The following is a 15,143-nucleotide window of genomic DNA, read 5'->3' as shown; positions in this document are numbered from 1 at the left end:
AAAAAGGTCTAATATGGTGATGTTTATCTTTGAAAATAAATGCCATTACAGGCCAGACACAGTAATTGCCTTTATTTTGTGGAAGAAAAAAAAAAAAAAGAAATAGAAAGGAATGATGCAAAACAGTAATCTCATAGCAAATTAAGCAATGTTGACTCCTTCATCTTCTGTTTCCCTGGAAAAAGAAAAGCAAACCAATTTAGATGAGCTGAAAGTAGTGATATTTATTTATGATCTGAGGTTTAGATTGTATGCTTTTTAACAGCTCAGACCTGGAGAGATGTATCTTTATTTTATGAGCAGAGAAATCAAGACAGGGAAAAAATAAAAGGTAAATATCAAATTAAAATGTCATAAAACTAATCAGCTGCCATTTTTTAACTTCAGGGGAAGCACATGACTACTCAGTTACCAGCTTAGGGTTCCAGATAGGTATAAGACAGGCACATTCTGATAAGAAATCAGTATCAGGGCTAGGATCAGAAACACTGACATTTCTGAGGTTTCAGACCACACGATTAGTCAGTGCTGAACTTTAGAAGATAGGCAGGATGAGACAGGCAGACAGAAAACATAATTTGTGGGATCCATATTTAAATGGAAGCTTCCCATTGCAACAACAGCATTGGAAGTACCACCATACCCCCACAGCCCTCTCCTGTGTATTAAGCATTTCTCCCTCCCTCCCAAAACCTGCTTCTCCCCATAAAACCATTCAGCACAACATTTTATTGACAATCCTCCTGTATTTTGTCTGGAAATCTCTAGAGTGCTATGACACCTTATTGTGCTTTTGAAACCTAGACTTGTTTAGGATGAATTGGAATTAGGCCCGGGACATGTAAATAATAAATCTTTTATCCCTGAAGAGTTGGTAACACAACAGAAGGATTGCATGGATATGTGTTTGGGGTTGAGTTCCAGTGCTTGGATCCACACTTAGGAGAGAGCAAACCCCACTGGGTGTGAAACAGAAACAAGACAGATAAAGGCCGTTCCCTTACCAACTCCTTCTCTGTACTGCGTTTACTACAGGCATGAGTTTTGATGCTGTTCTATTTAAATATTTACTATTTTCATAGTAGTAATGCCCCCCAGCGCTGGTGAGTCCCACTGAGTTTGTGCCAGATGCGAGACACAACCATGCTCAGAGACACATTTCTGAACATGGGGCTTGTTCCTTCCCTTCCTTGCTATTCACTGCTTATTTTGCAGAGATTGTCCCTCTAGACTGGCCAAGATAAAATACAACTTGTCACTTTAAAAGAAGCTCTATGACTTTGAAAAGAAGACTTTCTGAGAGCATCACTTGCACTTATTCATCAGGTGGGTGCCATCCAGCAAAAAAAAAAAAGAGGTTGTGATTGGAGGCACTCTGCTTCTTGTTCTGCTAGAGGTGATAAACTGTTATTTCTCTGAGGATCAGCACTAGACGAGAACGCATCATGCGCTGCATTACATAGCCAATTCTTGTGATCCTCACTGGCGTGTTGCTCGGTAATGACATATTCGTAACGGTGCCTGAGAAAAGAAGCACGTTCCTAAAAACTCTTCTGTCTAGACTGGAGAATTTTGCAAAAATGCATCACTGGTGAGCATCCCCGTGTGTCCTCATCCCCGACCAAACATCTGCTCTCAAATGAATGCTGATGCCCGCAGCTCCGCTGCTTCGAACCGCATCGCGCCCGTGTTTAATTTACCACTTTAATTCTTCCACAGAAAAGATTCGCGCGGTTCATTAACTCCTTCCTCCACCTCTGGAACAGCCCCCCCCCACGCAGCCACCGGCAGCGCCCGGGGTCCCGCGTCCCCACACCCCCACGCCCCCCCCCCCCATCCCTCCCCCGGCACCGCGCAACCGCCCTCACGGCCAAACCCTTCACAACGAGACTCCCGTGAGCACAGACGTGTCCGCGCCATCCCCCTACACCCCCCACCCCCCCCCTTCGACCAGCCGGTCCCCCCTCCCGGCGCGGCTCCGCAGCCGCGCTGGTGCCCGCTCCTGGCTGCGGCAGCGAGCGCGGCTCCGGCACCGACCTCCCGTGCGCGGAGCGGAGCGGAGGGGCGCGGAGGGGCGCGGAGGGGCGCGGAGGGGCGCGGAGCATCCCCCCCCGCCCCAGGGGGAGCGGCGGCCCCGGGGGGGCCATGCTGGGCCCGGCGGTGCGTCTGGCGCTGGGAGCGGGGGAGCTGGTGCCGGCGGGCGCGGCGCTGCCGGGGCGGCTGCTGGCCCTGCTCTGGCCGGCGCTGGTGCTGGGGGCGGCCGCGCTGCTGGTTCTGCGGGGGCTGCGACGCGGCCGGGCCGCACCGGGGACCCGCCGCCGCCGCCGCCGCCGAACCGCCGGGGAGGCGCAGGAGGAGGAGGAGGAGGAGGAGGAGGAGGAGGAGGAGGAGGAGGATGGCCCCGCGGGGGCCGGCGGCCGGGCGGCCGGGGCGCTGCCGGCGCGGCAGCCGGAGGAACAAAGGCGCACGGCGCAGGTAAGGGCGGCGGGGGGGGGGGGTGGGTGGGGGGGTGATTCTCTGCCCGGCACGGGAGGTCTCCCCGGGACGAGCGTCCTTCCCTCTCTCCTCCCCAGCACCTTTTCCTCCTGCCCGGCTTGCTCTCTGCAGCCCCGCCGGGCAGCGTGGGGTGCACCCCCTGCTCCCAGCCCCGCCGGGCTCCAGCCACCCCATCCCACCCCGTCCTATCCCGCACGCCCAGGCAGCCGGTCCTGCTTAGAGATGCTGCATCCCAAACCTCTTCGGGCAGTTTAGGGCTTAGGGGGGGGGCTCAGCATTCCTCTCTGAGCCCTGTGGTGGCATCAAGGTTAAGGCTCAAGGCAGCAGGTTGCTAGAGCAGCTGGCCTGGGATCGCTGGTATTGGCCTTTATTCATCACTTTGTCCAGCACTGTAACTCCGTATGGTCTTGATCGTGTTTGCAGGGAATTAAGAAAACTCCAGTTAACGTCCATCATATTAAGAAGTAGGATGTGAACACAGTATCTCTTCTATGGTGTTAATACAATGTGCTATATTTACTCAGAATCAAAGCTTCATTATTATTGCATCAATGCATGATAGTAGCTGTGAGCTGATGACCATAGCTACCTTGTTGAATATATGTTTTGAGTTTGATATGATGCACTGAGACAAAGTTTCCGTATGACTTTGTCATGACTGTGTCGCTCTGACTTGCTGTGAGCTGTCTGTAGCAGAAAATCTCATCGTAAATTATGGAAAACAGTGTCACCAAGGTATTGTAATATGGCAAGCAAAGCTTTCAGGAGAACCTACTGAACATGAGTAAGTATGTACTTAAAATTAATACATCAAGCATTTCCAGACCTTTTTATCTGTTACTAGTATCTCCTAGGTCTCACTTCTGAGAAAGACACAAAATTAATTTGCAGGATTTTTTTTTGTTTTTTTGGATGGGCTATAAAGTAAGTGGGTTTGTTCTTCATGAACACAAATGTGTCGAGCTTTCCACCATAACGCTAGTTTTCAGGGCTTTATTATTTTGTCACAGAAGTTTTAACTTTTAGTTGTATTGTATTTTAGTAGGCTATTCCATTTTAGGGTGTTTTGTCTTTCATCAGTCAGAGCAGAATCTTGGCCTGATATCATAGGTATCTCTGAATTAGTAAACAATTAAATCAAAAAGCATTTCAAACAAAAGTGCTCGCGCCAAGGGATGAAGAGGGATTTCAGTAACAATTTTATTATAGCTTTGCATCATCGATACTAGGTGACTTGGCTTCAGAACGAATTAAAATTTTGCAGAGCCACCAATTATTGGAGGCCGTGCAGGACAGAAGGGGGTGGACAGCCACACTGTTGTCAGAGACAGGCCTGGTACTGTAACGGTGGTGGGGTTATTAGTTCACGCTGAAGACACTGATTTGAACAGATATTTTCTGGTCAGAGATGCTGTACCTCACAGGCCTGAATAACAGGAACCAACACAGAAGAGGAAGAGATAAACCAAAGGGATAAATTTGTTTACAGTCATCTGCAGTTTCTATCATTAATCTCATCTTTTGCTGCACTGAGCGGTTCCTACCCTTTAGGGGCTGGACTTCAGCAGTTGCATTTACACAGAGTAGCATCATCCTCTATATGAGACCCACTGATTATTCTCTAAGTGCAGAGGAGGCAAAATACGGTCCTAAGGATGTGGAGGATGAGAAGAAAATGATCAAGAAAATAACTTTAAAGATCCTAAAGAAAGATAACCCAGGAAAAACATCTTACATGCTGAGATGAAAAAATCAGGCTTGTTCTCCCATGACAGTACCCTGCCCTTTCTCTTCTCTGTCTCTTTTGTTTTCCTTTCCCTGCCCCCCTTCTCCACTGCTCTTTGTCACTTCCCATCATGTTATCTCTGTCTTTGGAACATCATATCCTTGAGGCAAAGACTTTATCTCCCTACGTAAGTGTAAAACGCTGCATGCTGCCTTAGCTGATGCAAGGATGCCAGAACAGCAAAACACCTTTAATATGCTGAAATTTGTATATGAAAATCTCCACCAAGGCAGCATCAGAGATATTATTAATAACAAGGTCTTACATCCGTAGACATGGCCAATGCCATAAGCTGGGGTGCACAGGTACTGCAGGGTGGAAGCCCCTCTCTGCTGCCTGCCGAGGTATGAAGCCAAGAGACGAATCGCCTCCAGTGCTCAGGTGTGTTGGTATATCCCAGCAGCCAAACATCTGCATATCCTCGAGTGGTGGATAAATCAAGATCTTAATTAAAAGAAACTAGGCGGTTAATTATTTTTTCAGTTTGGGAATGCGTGTTTGCTGGTGATTCCCAGCCGCTGCCCCATGGGTGGGCTGTGGGACTGCCTTCCCCCAGAATCTGCTCTGACAGGGCTGCAGTTCCTCTGATGTTGGCCCCAGCTCCTTTCCTCCCTGTGCCCCTGTCCCCCGCAGCAATAAGCTGCCCAAGGTGCCTTCACCGGGGCGTGCAGCGTGCCCTCAGCTCTTTGCTGGGCTCCTTCCCAGCCTGCAGCTCCCAGCAACCTCCATCCAAATCCTTCCCAGCTCCACTAAAATGCAACAGTGCACAGCTATGTTGGTCTCCCCCAATGCCCGTGCTGCTAGTAGGCAGCTTTCAAGCCTTTCATCTCACTACTTGTTAACTTTGCATATAGCAGAGTAACAGGATGGAGTGACTCTACTCTCAGAGCAGGCTGTGCACTATAAGACCCAGTCTGAATTGCTTTCACAGCCTACGTGAAATAAGTCTGTTGAACAAACTTTGTTCAAATGGATGCACGGCCTCAACACAATCATACTAGCACATTTTGAATGTGAATCTCATTATGCATCACACATAAGAAGTTACATTCTGGCTGTTATCACACACAAAAAAATCTCCAGAAATGATGCTGGAGGGTGTCTAGTCTTTTTCAGGATAGCCTTTTACCTAATAAAGTCTTTTAGGAAATTGCTAACAAGACTTGCTGGAAGCCAACCGATCTGAACAAGATTGCTGTTGAGTTTTGGGGTTTGTGTTTATGCAGAGTTTTTGGGTTGTTCTGCAAATTGGGCAGTTCAAAAGAAGAGCTTTTTGCACAATTGCAGTGACACCATCTTCCTTGGGCAACTTATAAAAGTATGAATTATCTTGTACATCCCAAAAGTAAGCTTTCTGCTGTTCAGAAGTGTCTTTATAAACTGGAGATACTTTTTGCCTCTTGCAGGGGTGGCTTAACAGCACCAGAACTAAAGATCAATCCTCTCAGCTCCAGAGTTATGCAGATAGACCTTTTCTCCTACTTTTTCAGGTTACACGATACTCTTCATGCCAGTGCAACACAGTTGCACAATTATTTTCATACAACTGTCTTGGATGAGAATTGATTTTGTAAGTATCCTGGAAGGTGTTGGAGTGTGGTAATAGCCTTGATCCCGTGTTGTAATGCTGCTTTAATTAATTAGGATAGCAAATCCCGGGATACTGATTTCCTCATCCCTCGTTGCAAGAGCGGTTTTAATCTGCTCACACTGGGAAAATTCTTCTGTCTTTCCCCAGACATCTCATCAGATGATAAGAGCAGCTGAGCTGAGGCAGGTGCCTGTCAGCTCCCCATACTCCTGGCTGCAGGATATGGCCTCTCGCCTATCCTGGGGAGGGTATGTAATGTAGGCAGGAGCATCTTTGGGCTGCTTCTCTAATTTTTCTCTTGGAATTGCCTTCAGGTATGAATGACTATAACTGCAGCTCTGGTTCCTGCTACTTGGCATCAGCCTATATTTGTTACCTGTTAGCGCTCAAGGGGGTTCCCGTGGGCAACTTCATCCCCCGGGGATATGTGCAGAGGAGCAGGTCTTCTGTGCTGATGGCTCAGATCCTTTTCCCGAGGTTCTCGGAAAATCCACTTGATGGGAGCACCACCTATTTCTTTCCTCTGCCAGGCGCTTTAAACGAAGGAGAAAATTTCACATATTCCCAGTGCGTATTTCCCATATAATTCTGCCTATTCATTGCATGTGTTTCCCATGTGATCTTCCCTTCCAACAGACTCTTCTTTCCTACTGGGAACACACTTGTCAGAAGTGATTTTGTCAGGGAAAACTTTGTATTAATGCACATCAACAGTAACTATTAATAAGGTGATTAATATCTACAGTATTGATCACAGACCAAGATCCTGCTCTTTTTTCCCTCTCCTTTGAAGGTACATGTGTGTAATATTCTGAGCAGGCATGGCCAAAAGAAGTGCCTTTATGTTCTTCTGCCATGCATGAAGAGCCTGTTTCCTTAGTTAACCAACCCAGTATGTTTTTGTGACCTCCCATTGTCACCTTAGCGGAAACTGCCATTGTGTTACCCTTTCTCTAGCTGTTAGGACTGAATGAATAATTTTCTTTGAAGCTGGTGCCTTCCTGTCTCTCTGGTGGACTCTTGCTCTGCCTAAACCCCATCCCTTCTCCTCTGACAAATGCAGGCTCGTCCTTTCCCATTCACCTGGTTCCCATTGTTTTGGGAAATAAGTCTCCCAGGCTGAAGTCCATCATCGGCGCAGGACCATGTGGCAAAGCCAGACTGGCCAGGATGTCTGCTTCCGTTTATGAAAATCTGATTCAGAATTAATGAATCTCGATGTGCTGCTTTATTTCCCAATGCATTTGTCATGCAGATTGCTCATTGTCTGCTGATGGAGCAGTGCAAGCTGTTGGCTGGCCGCAGCAGAGCTCTGGTTTGCTTACCCTGTGGCTGAGCGTGTGGACCCATCTTCAGCGAGCAAAGAGGGGACTGCGGGTGCTACTGCAAATATCAGACTCTTAGGGCGTAGTGTAGGGACCAAAGAGCGGATCTTCCAGAGGATGCTGTGAGAGGTTTTCAGCTTGTTGAAGGTCTATTGAGAAAGCTGAAGAGTGCAGTGATATCTTGTTCAGTACTAATGCAGTATGTTTCAGGGAGGTTATTTCATGCCCTAGTTAGAAAGTCCTTTTCTTTTTGTCCTTTTCTTCCCTGCCCCCCCCCCCTTTTTTTTTTTTTTTTTTTTTAATTTAGTGCATGTTGCTTTTGCTGTACCAGTGTAGCCTTTTGGCCTAAGTCCACCATATTTATCTTGTGGTGTAACATATGATGAAAAAAAAAAAACAACGCATTTTTGTACTGGAAATAAGCACTGGATGCAATTTAATTGAAGTATTTCTTAAATCTGGAAATGGTTTTTTGTTCACAGACCCCCTGCCAGAATGGGGTGGTTTTGCTTCCTTTCCTTCCCAGTGTCCAACCCACTTAATTCAAATTTTCTGAAAGTGGTAGCTGAAAACAATTTTCTGAATCTTTATTCATGTTCTTAAATGAATTCCCTGATTTCCAATGTGTGAAGCATATAATAGCTCCCCTTGTGTTTCATACACTGAGTTTATTTTGCCCTAGTATCCCTCTGCTGGGGAAACCTTTGCATGCCATCTGAAGAAAGGCAATTTTAAGCACCTTCCCTCAGTGGGACAAAGGGCAGTTAGTGAACCTGAAGCTAACGTTCACATAATTTTTAATTAATCCTGTAACCAGTTAGTGGCACTAAGATTCGAAAGCAGGTTTCCTGAGGTAATAGACACTTACAGAGGTGTTTGGTTTTGTAAAAAATGACTGGTCTTATGAAACTATTGAAATGCATAAAGGTAAGTATCCAGGGGTACAGTTTTATGGCTTCAAAGACACAATTTATATATTAATGATTAAACCAAGTATTGTTTACATTTGAAGACCAATCACTGCCTTCTTTCTTTGTGACTCTATGCAGAACTATATTAACAGCATAAAATACATTAAATGCTAGCTCAAGAGAATAAAAGTTTAAGAGCAATCACCAGAAATACAATGTTAGGATACATAAAAAGGAAAAAAAGGCAGGGGGTGGGGGGGAAATCCTGTTCCACTGGGTCATGAACCAAATGGCCATGAACTAAAAATAATCTTTCTATTGTTCCACAGAATGTAGGTAGAAATTAATATGCTAAGTCTGATTCCATTAAAAGTCTGATTCTGTTTCTCTACATATATTTAATGTATTTGGAATTACAATTATGATTTTATACAGTCACTTTATGTGGCGGGTTTAGATGTGTTCTCCCTGTAAAAAACTACATTTTTCATTAAGAAAAAAATTACCCTGACAAAATTCATTTCTCTTTAATGAGTCCATTAGGTTAAGTGCAATAAAATAATGAAAATTCCTTTTTCCTTTTCAGAATCACCAAACGGCATGATAAAGAGGCATGACTAATCCTGTATCCTAAGGGCTTCGAAAGGGAAGAATAGGGTGCCTGCCTGAAAAGGGGTTGGATAGAGGCAAGATTTAATACAAAAGGTCAGGCTAGAATAATACCTTTCCACTGAAAGGAAGTTGAACTCAGTAAAAATACTTGGTGATGAAAGGAAGGGAGTTGCTGCTATTACTGAAGGATGGTGGAGAAGCAACAAATTTTTCAGGTTGAAAGAAGAGCATCACCAGAGTGGTGGGCTATTTGGTGATCATCAGTCAGTAGTCAGGTTTGGTATTTTTCTTGCACTCAGCTGCTCATTAGGGAGGATGCAACAAGGTTCAGGAGTCCCAGGTGGGTACTTAGGGCTGAATAGCCGGTTAGTCATCATGAAAACCCCTGGGATATAGTAAATGACTTGTCAACAGTATATTTTTAACCTCTTATTCAGCGATGGAGAGAGCAGGATGTTTGCCTAGCAGATGAAATATCAATTAAGTAGGAAATGTTGTGCTTGTCTGGTAAAAGTATACAGCAGTCAGATTGGCAAAACATTAAAACAAAGTGCTGTGATTTTTCCACCTTCTTGCTTGCTGTCATTTATATGGAAAGAAGGTCCAGGAACATGATCCCGCCCCAGCTGAGACAAGTCTGTCAGAAACAATACAGTTTGCATCTTCTTTAATTCTCTGTTGCACTCAACATTTTCCCTCTGGAGCTCTCCCTGCCTCTGTGAAGGCTCTGTACAGCCGCAGGCTGTGCTCACTTATGGCAGCCTGGGGGAGGAAGACAGTTGCATGTCCTTAATCTTGACACCTCCTCATGTCTGTGTGTAGTCCCTCATGCTTGCATCTTGATGTAAAGAGAGGCTAAAAGGAGGTGGGATGTCTCTTATCCTCTGCATGTGTCTGAAAGAAGGAAAAAAAGCATCCTCCTCCTTGCCTCACAAGTTGGTGCTGCTGTTTCTGTTGCCAATGGCAGTAGTCTGCCTGAAAGTACCTTAATTTGGGAGGTCCATTTGCAAAGCCTTTAGAAAACAGTGAAGATTTCCTTATGAGAACTGGGAAATCACCAGGGTTTGTTGAGATTGGAAAGGAATATTGCGCTTACATGTTGTGTGACTTCCCCCAGTCATCCCTTCTTGTATTCATCCCATAAAATTCAGTTTTTCTGAAGTCCAGTGTCATATAGTGAAAAGTCACACACCCCCAAAACATTTTATATTCCATAAGAATTGTTTACTACAACATGATCTAATTGTATTTTCACAAATTTAATTGGACAGAAGCATATGCTGAGAAAGAATAGTGTAAGCTGAAAATCTTCCAGATCTGAGTAGTTCAAATTTTCACCCAAATTCCCCTGCTTTTGTATTTTATGTCTCCCACCCTATGTGAGAGGCTGCGTCCCTCCCTGCTGCAGGCAGAGTGTTTTTTTTTTCCCTTGAGTAGAGTAGGGTATGGATAATGGTCTGGTTTGTGGTGGGGTTTATGGAGTGTCTTTAGTAAATGAACCTGAGAGTCTCAGAAGAGAGATGGCTGGTTGTGGGAAAAAACAAAGATGGCCTTGCTAACCATTATAAAACGTTGCTGGACTCTAACACGATATTATTTGGCTAGTGAATGTTCAGAAGAATATAATTGTAAACAGTTACACCGTTTACAATTGACAGCTACGAGAGATGAAAGAGATGCAGACCACTTGGTTTAAGTTTATAATTTGAAACTGGTGGAGTTACCGATTCAATCAGGCAGGGATTTTGGCTTCTGTTACTGTGATATTTTACTGGAAGACCCAGAATTGGTTTTGTCTGTGTGTTCAGAGTGGTATGTTACAAAGTCTGCAGCTTTGGGGCTTCCTCTCCCAGTAATTGCAGTGTGTCAGTTGAACACCAGCCTGCTAGGTCCATGCTACACCCGTGTCCACCATCAGCTTGCAACTAGTCTGGGTTTCCAAGCCAGAACCTCCAGTGATGAAGCATTTGCCAGCATGCAGGTGCCTGTTGTGCTGTCTTTAACATGCACTTCAAATCAGACCTTTCTGAGACTTGTGAAAAATAGCTCTAAAATACCAAAGAACTAAGCATTAGCAGATTAGCAGGCTGAAGGACTGCAGCCCTGTTGGGTTTGCTGGGAACAGGCATGGGCAATCACCCACAGGGTTTTATTTGCTGGTAACTAATCACTGCAAATGCCAGCAGAGATTATTTTTTTGGTGTCTAAGAAATAACTCTGGTTCATCTCTTGGATGAAGCTGCTTCAAGTCCTCCTGATGTCTCAGAGTGCCTTTGGGATAACATACAAAAACTTGTTGCTCTGTGAAAAAGAGTTTCCTGACATCCCCATGTGCCTGAGAGGTGTAATCTCGCCTGTCGCAAGGTGGCTCTGAGTCTTTGCCTCTCACACCTGGAGGGGCGTCCACATCACCTAAATGGATGTGGCCACCCAGTGAGCCTTTTTTTTTTTTTAAAAAAAAAAAAAAAAAAAAAGGTTTAGCTTTCCTGATTTACCGTACGGTGTTTTGCGGAGCGTGCTGATTTCTATCTCTCTTTTTCATTAATTGCACGTGTTATTCTTCAGCCCTGCAATGGCATCTGTCACAGCGCAGAGTGGGTACCGCTTCTCTGCAGCTGAATCAGAGCAGGTTTCTTCTTCCAGCGTGTGTGTGATTAAACCCTTCCACAGTGTCTCCGGGACAGAGGTGACTTGTGAGGGTAGGGAGGAGGAGTAGACAGTGGAAAGCATCAGCAGCCTTCCTTTCCCCGAAGGACTGTGGTCACCTGAAGCCCCTTCATCACCAGCATGTGAGAGGGTGCCCGCTGTCTCCCGATGCCGAGGGGACAGCTCTGGGGCTGCAGTCAGGGGTGGTTTTCTGCTCTCTGCAGGGTTTCCTTCACCAGGCAGGCACTGGGGGCTTCCTTTCGCCCCTTGCCCTGAGCAGAGGTGGAGGATGGGTCAGGGGCTGCGGTGACAGCCGGGGTCAGGCTCCTTGCTGTGAGCTTCGGGTTCAGCTCAGCAGCCCGACAGCTCTGAGGGGACTGAAGGAAACCTGGGCAGCGCTGAACTGGGGTTGCATTGCACAGGGAGAGCAAGCTGGGGCAAGTGCCGTACATTCAGCAGCGTGCTCCTGTGCATGTCAGGGGGAAACAGAGGCACCCGTAGGAGCAGGGGTCTGCTTTCTCTCCACTGCTGCTGCTTCTGGGTAGCGTGCAGTGGCCCTTACTATCACAGCCCTTGCTGTCTGAGCTGCAGATTTACACCCTCCCACCCCTGTAGCTGGAGGTTGGCCACTGCCAATGAATTTTGAGCCGAGACATTAATCAAACTGTAATTTGAAAAGTCCTTAAACTTTCATGGTTTACTTTACAGGACCTAGGTAGGATGAAAGCGATTCTTTTAGTTGGTCGGATACATTTGAGAGGGAACATAAGGTCCACCCCAACCAGTAAACAAGAATTACAATAAGCCTTCTCCTGCCTATGCTGCTTTTTTAAGACAGGCTTACCCTGTTTTAAAAGCAACTTTGATCCTAGACAAATCTTAGGATAAACCACAAATACATCTGCTTTGGGAAAAATCTATGTGGGGTTTCTGAATTTACATTCATAAAGGCTTAGCTAACACTAATTAATTTGAAATAAATTAACTCAGATTGGAACAAGGCCATAAATTCTAGCCCAGATTTGTACTGGAGGTTATTTAGCTGTATCTTTCAGCCTATCATATGTATTATAGGAATGTAGTAAAATAATCGTATGCATATATATTTTTACACATACACACACATGCACATACAAATTCCATAATGTGATTTTAATGTCCATCTTCTAGGTTCCAGTGAATGGCCAACTTATAACATCAGCCAACACCAGAGAGAAAAAGCTCCTCAAGGTACCACTAAGAGTTTTAGAGATTATATATTATCTTTCAAGAGACACTTGTTTTAAGAATGTTCCTTATTTGATAGTCCTTTTTAAAGATAGCTCGTTGTTCCTGTTGTTAGAGCACTTAGATGACAGGAATGTAAGACGGAGTAGCTCTGGCACAGTCGCACTGTGGTACTTGTCACTGCCTCCACAACTGGGACAGTCTTTTGGTACAAGCCCAGAAGTTGCTGGGATATCCTGTATTTCAGTTCCAGATCTGACATGGGAAATTTCTTGGATCTGGACAAGGAATCTTCGGTTTTCTCTTGGGCATTAAGCACTTTTACTGGTGTGGAGGAAAGTGTCCATGCTTTACAGCCGCTTCCAAGTGAGGAGCAGGTCCCCAGTCTGGGCAGAGAAGTGTGTTCCTAGCAGGGGTATCCTGCCTTGGAAAAGTCAAGAACCACTGTGTTGAAACTAGAACACTGAAAATTGAAGGTTTAAGGTTAGCTCTACTGTTTAATCAAGCCATATGAAAATAGCCTCAGCCACTGCTATGCCCTTTAAGATTAGTGTAAACTACAGAAACCTACATTAACAATAGGCTTTTCCATGGTTGGGGTTTTTTGGTTGAGCATAGGCAGGGCCTAACTCTTGATTTCAGCATTACTGATTATGAAGAGGGTAAATAATTTTAGGTTTTCCTTCCTTCTAGGAAGATAATTAGGACTTAAGAATGATGAATGCAAATCTTACTGTAAAGCAGGTGCCTGAATTAAAATGTGAGATTTCTAGCCTAGCAGGTAAGTCAGATTTTATAGGCCAAAAGCTATAACATTCATTGGTTAGGAGTTTGCAATAAAACCTGCTCAGAAAGACTTCTGCACCCACTTGAAGACTCCAGTGACCTACTGCTCTGAGTACCACTGTGTGGTCTCCATTTCAAAACTATTGCTCTGACTTTTTTCTTCATGATGAAATGTAACAAATACCTGTTTTATCTTTCTGCCATGTATCTCCTGTATACTGTAGCCTAAGAAGAAGAGGAAAGCCCAGTGCTCAGACAAGGAGGTCCCAAAGGATCTGCTTTCTGTGGAAAAAGACAAACTGCAAGAGGAGGAAGGTAACAATAAGATCCGGTAGCTCTGTTATCTGATTTATATTACCAAATATTAACACGGGATAAAAAACTTCAAAATGGAGGTCTTCTCTACTATTCTGGTGTTCTATGTTACTGGGGAAAATTTGCCAGTTTGAAAGCTGCTTCTGTCATCTGCTCCTTACTATGTGTAACTATGCTGACAGGGACCATGTGCTTTCCTGCCACACTTCTCAGGTCCTTACCACACTCACAGGGATGGCAAGTCTGCAGATGAGGAAGAATTGCTGAAGTGGCCAGAGGTCCACTGGATAGCAGGGTCCTGTCTTCATGCTCTTACTTTTCTGTGGCCTCTGCCATGCTGATACACAGCTGAAGCTGTGGTCTTCCCAGGTAGCGTTTTGTTGTGCCCATGATTGAGGCTGGTAAAGGGACTGGGTTAATATACAGCCAATTTCTAGCATGCCGGTGAACAGAGACAAGATCTTTGGTTGCAAGAAAATCTGCAGAGAAATCTGGCAGAGGTTAGCAGGCTCAGGTAGCTAGAATTTCACTGGAAAATACACTGCATCCCATGAGCCCGTCTCCACTTCCCCCCACCAAGGGTCATATTGAAAACAATGAATTCTAAGCTTTTCTGGGCTTAAAAGATTATAATGTGATCAGTGTGGTGGTGAGAGCAGGAGAAGCCCTCGCTGCTGTTGGACTGGAGTCTTCCCAGTGGGTGCTTGTGTCAGGAGCAGAGTGCCTGCAAGGCTGTTGGAGGAGAAGGGGAAACAGCAGAGACTTTCTTCAAATGGATGCTTAGCTGTTTGAACAGATGAGCCAGCTGAAAGGTTTCACACGTTACTCAGGGCTGCTTCGGAGAAAGAACATGTTTGTCTCAGTAAAATCTGGGGACTACGTTTCTCCCTTTATTAACCATTTATGCCAGTCCCTCCCCTGACTTCTTGGGTCATGGAGAGCATGGATGGAAGCAGGATGTGGCCCCATCAGTGTGAATGAATGCGTGTGGAAATCAGCTGCGTGGCAGAGGGTCTCCGCATCTCTGAACAAGTCTTAGGGTATGTTCAGGGCCAGCGAAAGCCAGTAAATGGAAGCCTTGTTTGACAGTTAAGATTTTAATGAATTTTTCTCTGCTGTCAGACGTACAAGGCAGTTGATGCTCTGTTGTGACATCTCCCCTGAGGAAAAGTGGTGTCACATCAGGCTGACACAAAGGACAGAAGAATATGTGCCGTTACATGAGTCAGGACACATGACAGACAGGTTTGTGATGGGGATTTCTTATGTAACATGTTTCTGCAGAGACAGCAAAGGCTGCACGCAGGGGAGATGTTGCACAAGACCGGGGAAGCTCTTACTGCCCTGATGGCATTTTTACAGCCAGCATCAGTAACTGTCAGCTAGCTATTTACCTTGGTGCTAAGCAGTAAAAGCAGTAAAGGAAGTTTCTTGTTAACTTAAAATGA

General features: G+C 45.3%; 1 protein-coding gene across 3 annotated transcripts in view; it reads left to right on the top strand.

Annotated features, from left to right (window-relative positions):
- The first annotated feature begins 1,935 nt into the window (after positions 1-1,935).
- The window catches only part of LOC116964579 (protein LYRIC-like), a 30,884-nt gene continuing 17,676 nt past the window's right edge, over positions 1,936-15,143 (top strand). For all 3 annotated transcript variants that reach the window (XR_006166520.1, XM_042803588.1, XM_042803587.1), the window contains exons 1-3: positions 1,936-2,475; positions 12,538-12,597; positions 13,605-13,695. Coding sequence is in view for 2 of the 3 variants with exons in the window: in XM_042803588.1 (XP_042659522.1) it covers positions 2,146-2,475; positions 12,538-12,597; positions 13,605-13,695 (481 nt within the window). In the remaining variant the exon portion in view is untranslated. The remainder of the gene's footprint in view (positions 2,476-12,537; positions 12,598-13,604; positions 13,696-15,143) is intronic.

Source organism: Tyto alba, unplaced genomic scaffold, assembly GCF_018691265.1.
Source record: "Tyto alba isolate M040663 unplaced genomic scaffold, T.alba_DEE_v4.0 Super-Scaffold_40, whole genome shotgun sequence".
Taxonomy (NCBI): Eukaryota; Metazoa; Chordata; class Aves; order Strigiformes; family Tytonidae; genus Tyto; species Tyto alba.
The sequence above is the reverse complement of the archived record's forward strand: the minus strand, read 5'-3'. Positions and strand labels throughout refer to the sequence as shown.